General features: G+C 30.9%; 1 protein-coding gene across 1 annotated transcript; it reads left to right on the top strand.

Annotated features, from left to right (window-relative positions):
* The first annotated feature begins 1,122 nt into the window (after positions 1-1,122).
* On the top strand, positions 1,123-2,808 carry LOC134701086 (uncharacterized). Its single transcript, XM_063562228.1, has one exon. It carries the CDS (start codon positions 1,123-1,125, stop codon positions 2,806-2,808), a length of 1,686 nt encoding a protein of 561 aa, XP_063418298.1.
* Positions 2,809-9,413: the final 6,605 nt, after the last annotated feature.

Raw genomic sequence — 9,413 nt, 5'->3', positions numbered from 1 at the left:
TGTAGTTATTCTATTACTTATAAAAAGTGAGTATTTCACACAAAAAAAATGTTATATTGTAATATAAGGCATTTGCATACAAGACATGAAGCTTCCAGGTATTCTTATGTCAGAAATATAAATCATTATACAAATAATTTAGATTTTCACCACCCTGGCCATGATTGTTATACCTTTGTTGCAGGAGAGACAAAAACAACTTATATCAATCCCTTAAATTATGATTCTCAATTTATTCTTTTTCAAATTTAACATCCTTGTTATTTTTGTTGTAAGGGAAACCAATTTAATTGGTTGCAACATTGGACAAAATATTGTGTCTCAAGATGCTCAGGACTAAATTCCAACCAATAAGTCTATATATTTTTCATTTTCCAATTAAAAACATTTTTTCCACATCTTCATGTAATTTATGCAGATTTCATACAGAGTGAAATGTGTAAGCTATGTGTTTTAACGTTCGAACTTGAAAAAGTATTTATTTAATAAGAAATTTGTCAAATAGAAACACAGTGACATATATTACAGTGTAAATGGACAGCCCTTTATAGGTTCCTTTTAGGTGCATGTGATCCAATGCTCAGTGTTGAAGATCATACTTTGACTTTGAGAGTTGTCCCATAATCTCATTGGCACTCATACCACTTCGTCTTATATCTATAATTTCTATATCAAGTATTTTGATCAATGAACAAGAAACTGCAATATACAAATGAGAACACTTTTTGTGGTATGATTGACAATGATACAACTCTACACAAGAGGCAAAATGTTATAGATGTAAGCAGCTATAACTCAACACGGCTTTCAACACTAAGCAAAACCAAATACTGTATAGTATTGAAGCTATACACCTTATTGCTATTTTGAAATGAATCTTTAATCTGCCCCCTTGACACTAGAATGTGTCCCTATTGAACTTTTGACGTCTAACAACAATCACTTTTCCATTGTGGCTTCAGATATTTTCTGTTATGACGTCAAAATTTAAGGGAACTTTTGTGATGTCCAGTAGTGGCTGACAAACAGTGACAAGGTGTATTAAAGTCCCTGACATGACAGAATGTAAAACATTTCTAACAAGAAAACCAACAGCATATTTATCTTGTATATTTTCAGGTCATGGCTTCCAATAAACCTAATATACCATGTGGACCTTGTCAAGAAGGAAAGGTAAACAATGAAGCTGACATCTGGTGTAACAACTGTGAAGAAGGATTATGCTCAACATGTTCCAGTCATCACAAACGATCCAGAGGAACACGTAATCATAAGACTATAGATATTAAAAGCTATAAACCATCCATTCCTACTATTACAACTGAGTGTGTCAAACATGGTCAACAGCTCAACTTGTATTGCCCCAGTCATTTAATGCCTTGCTGTGATGAATGTATTTCAACTAGTCATTCAAAATGTTCTGGAATCAAAAGTTTAGCTGATGTTGTGGAGAAAACAAAAATTGAAAAGTCCACACAGTCTATAGTAAAACAAATTGACTCCATCAAACATTTTCTGGAAAAATTGATTGAAAACAAATCTATAAACATAAGCAGAGGTGAACAAGAAAACAAAAACATCCAAAAACTTATTGTTGATATTCGCACGAAAATAAATAGTCATTTAATCAGCCTGGAGAAGAAGTTTTGCAATGAAGCAGACGCCATCTTGAATCAGGAAAAATCTAAAGCAACAGATCTAATCAGTGAAATTGAAGGAAAACAGAAAAAATTACAGGAAATCCAAGACCACTTACATACAGTGATATCTAACAGTTCAAAACTGCAATCCTTTCTAGGAGTACATCAGATTGAACAACAAGTACACCAATGTCAACAATATGTAGACGATCTAGAAAATGATGACAGGGCAAAAGAATTTGACATCAAAATGAAGCAAAATGATAAAATAGAGAAAATACTTAGGAAGTTAGAATCTCTGCAAACTCTGGGAGAAGTGATGGTTGGTAAAACAGATATAGACTTGAATAGAGATACAAGTGTGAAACGGGAAGCCCAAGTAGAATCAAGAGAACAATCCAACATAAACAACATGACAATGAATATTGAAACAAAGATGGAGATCCATATAGTGAAACATATTTGTGACATGATTTGTCTGATGGATGGAAGAGTTATGGTAGTGGAATGGAGAGGTATAGTTAACCTACTTACTTCAAATGGCAAACTTGAGAAACAGATTCCTATATCTGGTGAAGGCTTCTGTGTTACACAGATCAATCAGAACACTATTGCCATAACTTATCCTAATGAGAAAGCCATTAAGATCTTCAATATGGACAATGAATTAGTTACCAAAGTAATCACATTAGACAAAGCATGCTATAGTTTATCATTCTCTAATAATTCTCTGGTTGTAGGATTGAATCAGGATGAAATCCGTATTATAGACTTAGAAGGAAACACACTGAAGTCAATTCAATTCCAGTGTAAATCCCCACCGTATCACCTTGTTTATTGTAATGACAGAGTAATCCATAGTGACTATAATGGTAATGCCGTATACTGTGTTGATGGATCAGGTAAACAGATCTGGGACTATAAAAAGGATTTAAAAGGACCTGTAGGACTATGTACAGATACTTATGGTAACATTATTGTAGCAGACAGATACTCTGATAGAATAATAGTGATATCAAAAGATGGACAGAATAGTAAAGTATTGATCAGTAAAGAGGAAGGGCTAAGGAATCCTCAGTGTATTTGTTTAAAACCTAATGAGTCTTCAGGTTATATTAGTGATCGCATTGGCACATACTTAGTAAAATTCAATTTATCTTCTGGATAACATATGGACTGAGAATTCCAATGATCATGTAATACAACAAACTACATATATTTATTTACCATAGTTACTCGCATAAAAGTTGGACTTTCATGACTTTGGGAGAAAATTCAGAATCCAGAGAGAGATACTGACTTATAAGCAAGATTCAGCAACCCAAAGAAAAATCCAAACTGAGGAGAGGTTGTCAGATGTAAAAAAAATTATCAAATTATTTTGGTGATGGCCAAACCTACTAAATCTTTAAATAAAAGTTTTTGTTGAAAACAAAATACTACAAGGCTGTCTTAGTGATACTGAGTGAGATATAAATTTTTGGCAGCTGATGGACAAAAAGACAAGCTTCTCTCCCAAAATTTATTTGTAAAGGTATAGAACCACTAATTCAGGTCTGGTTGGAATGAAAATACTAAGAAAGAAGTACATATTTTAAACAAAATAGTTCCTAAGTATAGCTGTATCTTTTTCAATAGTTTAAATATTTGGATTGTTTTGATATCAAATGAAAGCTTGGGGACTTGGGATCACAATAGAATCCTTGTTGAAAATTTCTTATGAATCCATGTGGATGATAATAAATATATAAAATTTTGACCGGAGGACAAATTAGACCTGTCGCCAGATCAGAAGTACCTGTTTTTGTACAATCAAACTTCTTGGAACAGGTATGCTCTAATATACAATTAAAGGTATGTTTAATTGTTCACCACAAGTCAGGATAAGATATAGTTTGAGTCAAAACTTTTGACATGAAATAACTGCCACTATTTTTGAAAGTAGCCATTAATGCCTCATTTCCATTCTCAATTTTATTTTTATTAAAATTGCATAATTTAACATAGAAGGCAGTGGGGCTATTAAATAGTGGTTTTATACCTAAACGGTTGCGTTTAGGAATAAAGAATGTATAAGCTCCATTGAGGTTAATTTCATGTGAGGTTCATGTGAAATTCATGTGACCAAATTTTGCCAGTGTATATATTCATTGAGTCTCAGAAAGAATAATTTCCTGCATTCAGATATATATGTACATTTACCCTTACTCATCCCAAGTTAAGGTAGGGTTGATGGCTCACAGAGATGCTTGTAATTGAGTGATTGTCATTGGTTCATGTCTGTCATATATTTGTTTTCTTCAAAAATTGATTTGTTACAAATTAGACTGTAATTTTTCTTAATTGAATTGTTTCATATTTATCATGTCATTGCTTTATAAATAGCAAACTACATGTTAGTACATTTTTGAAGGCCTTATATTTCCATATTATTACTTACATCCACTTCATTTGATATTTGGAGAGAGTTGTCTCATTGTCAAACATACCACATCTTTTTATTTTTGTACTGTTAAATGTCAATATGATGTGGACTAAACACTTAAATTTGATTGCAGAAAATTCCCAGGTATAAGAATTATGCAATAGTTTTTTATCATTTCAAGCAATTTTTTGATATTGTAACTTAAATTAACCTAAATGTTTTACTAATATTAGATGATTATATATATAGCACTGATTTTCAAATTTAATAGACGCTCCTTTCTTATACATATTTTGTATATTGTCTTTCCTTTGGTAAAAATTAATCTTTTATTCATTAATCATTCATCTTTAAGAAATAATTTACAGAATAGTTTTATGAATTTTGAAATCTGCAAAATCCAAAATGATCACATTAATCTAGCAAGGCTGAATATAAAATCTCCATCAGTTCAGTGAGCAAATGCCTGAATTTATGAATGGTTATTTTGATACAGAGTTAACTTCTGTAATTGAATGATTCATTTTACATGAGGGGGAGGGGAATGCCAATATTCCATGGCCGAAAATTGACATAGGGGTTACAAAAAAGTGAAGTTTAAAATGAAAACAATTATTGCTATTTTACGCAATTTTCCTTTCATCTTACTGTCTGACTGATATCATCTTACCTCCTATACATTTCTAGGAAGGTGATTGGTTAAAAGCGCCCTCTTGGAGACAGTGTATATTTGATATTAGATTAGTAGAGAGGCAGGGCTTATCTCATACACGGTTAGTAGTGAAGTTACGTCCCTTTATAATCCATATAATGTAGTAGGGAGGCGGGCTTATTTCATACATGGTTAGTAGTGGTGTTACATCCCTTTATAAAAACAAAACGGTACTGAGAAAAAAATCGTAATGGTTTCAACAGACGAAGAAATTGATGATTAAGATTGAAATAAATTCATATAACACATTTAACCCCATAAGTTGTTATTGTTGGTATTTGTTCTTGTAGGATCAATGGAAGTAGTTTCTTAATGCTAAAAGTATTGAGGACTTGCTCATTTTGATAGGTCTAAATTTCACACATTAAGATAGTCGGTAAGATAAATTTGTTACATAGTGTGCTAGTGACCTAATACGGTATATATGGGGTCAGTATATTCCATATGGGGATTCCAGCTTTGCTCTCACCCCATATGGAATTTACTGACCCCATATATACTGTATTAGGTCACTAGCACACTATGTAACTAATAATATCCTTTCTCAGCACAGTAGAGTAATATGGAAAAAAAATATCCCTAAAAACTATAGGCTCATGTGCTCCTTGTCAATGAAATTAACAATGTCGTCATATGTAAAATAGTGATAAACAGATTACTATTAGTCACCTCAACTCAATTGCTCTTCTCACTTTCTCTGTACCGCCTCAAACAAGAAATGCAATCTTGTGGAGATGATCAACGATAATCGATAATCATCGCTATTTTACAAAATTTTCCTTTGATCTTACAGATAATTTAATTTCTCAGCACAGCAGAGTAATATGAAAAAAAAACCGCTATAAACTAAGGGTGCACATGCTCCTTGTCAATGAAATTAACAATGTCTTCATTGGTAAAATAGCGATAAACAGATTATCATTGATCATCTCAACTCCATTGCTTTTCTCACTTTCTCTGTACCAGCTCAAAGGAGAAAAGCAATCAAGTTGAGATGATCAACGATTATCTATATATATCACAAGCAAGTAACCTGAAATAATTTATTGTTTTTCTTGGTCTGAAAATAGTATTACCTTTGCCCATCTATTGTGCAGATTGAGATTCCCCAATCATCAGGGTTGTACCTGGCCAGCTGTGGTATATAATTGGCTACCTGTTAAAATATTTTAAATTTTTTAGTGTTTTGTTTTTTCAATTACAAAAATATATATATGTAAATTCAAAAATGTTTGCAGTGTATAAATCAATATATAAAATGCAACAGGGTTATCATTGCAATAATTAAAACACAAATAAATTTTCTTTATATGAATGAAACAGGATTTTCTGAATATCTCAAAAATTAAAATCCAATTTTAGTTCAATTCAATTCAATATTTTATTGCCATAATAAATATCCAAAATTATGTTTTAGTCTAAAATGACAAAATCAAGACTAAAATTCCAATAATAAATGCATGCAATAATTTCTGCATTTACAGATAATGGTATGCAAATTGCAAAAAGAGGTTATAAATGAGGAGAATTAGATTTCTAAGTCATTACTTACAAAAGAAATGGAGCTGTCAAGAGTTATTTGTTTAGGTTAAAATTACTAATAAAGGTCAAAGTGACATAATTACCTACTAAGTTAGCATGTTTAACCCTGTCAAATTCTGTATGTGCCTGCTTAAAGTCAGGAGCTTGTAATTCAGCAGTTAACACTATGCATATCATATTTGTTTTTCATTTATTGTTTTGTACATAAATTAGGCCATTAGTTTTATAGTTAAATGGCTTTAAATTTGTTATTCATGGATCTTTTATAGATTTAAGCCTTACTAATTATGCAATATAAGTTTTGTTCATTGTTGAAGGCTGTACAGCGACCTACAGTTGTAAACTTCTATTTTATTTGGTCTTGAGAGTTGTCCCAGTAGCTACTAGGAGTAAATGATTGCCATTAGCAATCATTCTCTCCTATAAGTAATACAATATGTACAAGTATAACCTTACCCTCCTGCCACTATTGCTCTTAGCTTTCCAATAAAGATTATCTATTTTTGTCTAAACATAGGGAAATCTGGTATCATAAAATTGCTTTGGAAGGCTTTAGTCATATAAATTACGATTATTACTAACACTTTTTTCTATGTCTAGTGATTATTGTAAATAATATGTGTTATATCTATTTTAAGATTTTTTTGCATAAAGCTGATTGGCAGAATTTTTGTAATGTTATCCATAGCAAGGTTATCTAAATGTTCAATGTATACAGAATCAGTTTTAGTCTTGATATTTGTATAAATATATTGGCATACTGCAGATAGCACTATTTTAATCATGAAGTTAAGTTGTAGAAATGGTAATGTTATCAGTTTATATATGGAACTGTATATATTGCTTTTTTCCATATATATTTTGTGGTGAATAATTTTCCACTGACAGAATAAAAATTATTAGTTATTTCAGCATATGTTGAGAGTGATTATCTCCCCTTATTTTGTTTTAATCATCGGTTGTAAGCTTTAATTCATCAATTATGGACCTTTGACGGGGTCAATATTTTATAAATATGGACCTGCATAGACTATATTGACCGTGGGCAAAGTTCAAGTGTCAATATAATCTAACAGGTCCATGTATAACTTATTGACAGTGAATATTCTTTAAATTATATATTACATATGTAAATAATGTATTAGGAAAATGGCGTTCAATGTATTTTTCTGTTTATTTTATAATTGTATTTTGCTTGTTGTGTTATCTTTCTTGTATTCTTAGCATTTAACATAAAATTCTTGATATCTCCTTCTGATAAACTTTTAAAAAAAATACTTTTCAAATCGTCTGAAGGGCTTCCTCCATGTTCGCTATGTATGATGTGTGACATCATGAATCTAAGATTTTCAATATTGACCATCAATTTACATATAACATGTATAAATAGAAACATAGCATCAATAAGGGGAGAAATTTGATTGGTTAACTTCCAGTGATGGTTATTTTCTTATATGTAATGAAATGTTATGTGAATTTTTTTCTATAGTAATGGACAGGATCAAACTTTACTCATGTCAAGTATTTCTTAATTTGAAACAAAGATAAATTCTACAGATTTTTTGGAAAAGTGCAAATTTAACAAAGACTAATAGGGGAAAATCAATTGTGGTATTACACCTTTTAAGATGGATGCATAAAAGTATGATTATCTCCCCTTAAATAAAAATATATAAGTTTTTCAAAGAAATTACAAACAAAAACGAACCAATGCCTGGTAAATCAGTAGTACCAAAGAGTCCATAACTAAAAGTATGGCAAGCCTCAAGCTTTAAATAAAAATATTTAACTGTTTCAAGTGGAGAAATATCGTAATGCACTTGTTGCAGTGTAGGAATCTATATTTCACTAATGAATAATAATGCTCTAGTTATGTTTTTTTACTTCTACTCCTTACAAAAGTGTATGTCCATGAATGTAATTAATGGGTTTTATTATCTATGATTTTAGTTTACATGCTTTGTATTATATTTGCATATATGACTTACTGATTTATTTTCAATTAATAAACATCTATATTTCAAGTTTCTCTTGGATTGTTTTCAGAACCCTGGTGAAGTATCTTATTTGATTATTGGAATACCCAAGTTTAGCGGAACACAACACCCTTATCAGACAAACATCAATGTCCACAACAAACAAGCTAAATTCAAATCTTGTCAGTATAACCTTACCCTGCCAGCACTATTACTCTTAGCTTTCCAATAAAGAATCTTACCCTGCCAGCACTATTACTCTTAGCTTTCCAATAAAGTTCATCTATTTGTTGTCTAAACATAGGGAAATCTGGTATTATAAAATTGTTGTGGAAGGCTTTGGCTATCAAGACTATATTATCTGCTATACAGCTGAAATAAACAAGTAGAATTGGAAGCTATTGTTAACTAATGTTACCCCCTTTAAGTATTCTTTAAACAGGAAGTTAAAGAGGAATCAAATCACAAAATAAAACATAATCACACCACGCTCTATATGAAATTTGAGGAAGCTCTTATTTGTATATTTTCCCTAAAAAAGTGTGACAAAAATGTTATGCATGGCCTGTATGTGTCAGTATAATACATGTGACGTTGAAATGAAGAACAGCAATAAAATCTCTGTTGCTTTGTTTTTTGTGTGTTTATTGTTGTCATGGATCAAGGACTTATATAGAAGGATTCGAATCTCATAATTTTTGGAAAATATGTAGAGAATCGTTGGATTTGAACATATATTATCTTCTATACATTTTTAAATTGCTTATATTTAATCTTATTGATATCCATGAAAATTCGGCTGTACATGTAAAAAACATTAAGACTTCAGACAAATAAATTTCATCAAAATCAATCAAGAACTTTTTAAGTTTTTAGCTGAACAGTTGAACTACGTTTATTGTGTATTTCACCCAAAGTGTAGAATAATGCCCCAAAAATAATTACCCTCCTTTCTTAAATAATTCAAATCACATGAAGGACATGAACATTATTAACCAAATTAACTCTATCAATGTAGGAATCATTTAAGTTTAAGAAAATCTTTATTTCATTAAAATCCATCAACAACTTTTAAAGTTTTAAGGTGTACAGTGTGGTTTCTCCAATGATTCTCTGCA

The sequence above is a fragment of the Mytilus trossulus genome, unplaced genomic scaffold (genome assembly GCF_036588685.1).
Source record: "Mytilus trossulus isolate FHL-02 unplaced genomic scaffold, PNRI_Mtr1.1.1.hap1 h1tg000215l__unscaffolded, whole genome shotgun sequence".
In the NCBI taxonomy this organism is placed as follows: Eukaryota; Metazoa; Mollusca; class Bivalvia; order Mytilida; family Mytilidae; genus Mytilus; species Mytilus trossulus.
Note: the sequence above shows the minus strand (reverse complement) of the source record. Positions and strands in the feature narration are given on the sequence as shown.

Coding starts and splice junctions, on each gene's coding strand:
- LOC134701086 (XM_063562228.1), top strand. CDS start 1,123: ATGGCTTCCAATAAACCTAATATACCATGTGGACCTTGTCAAGAAGGA.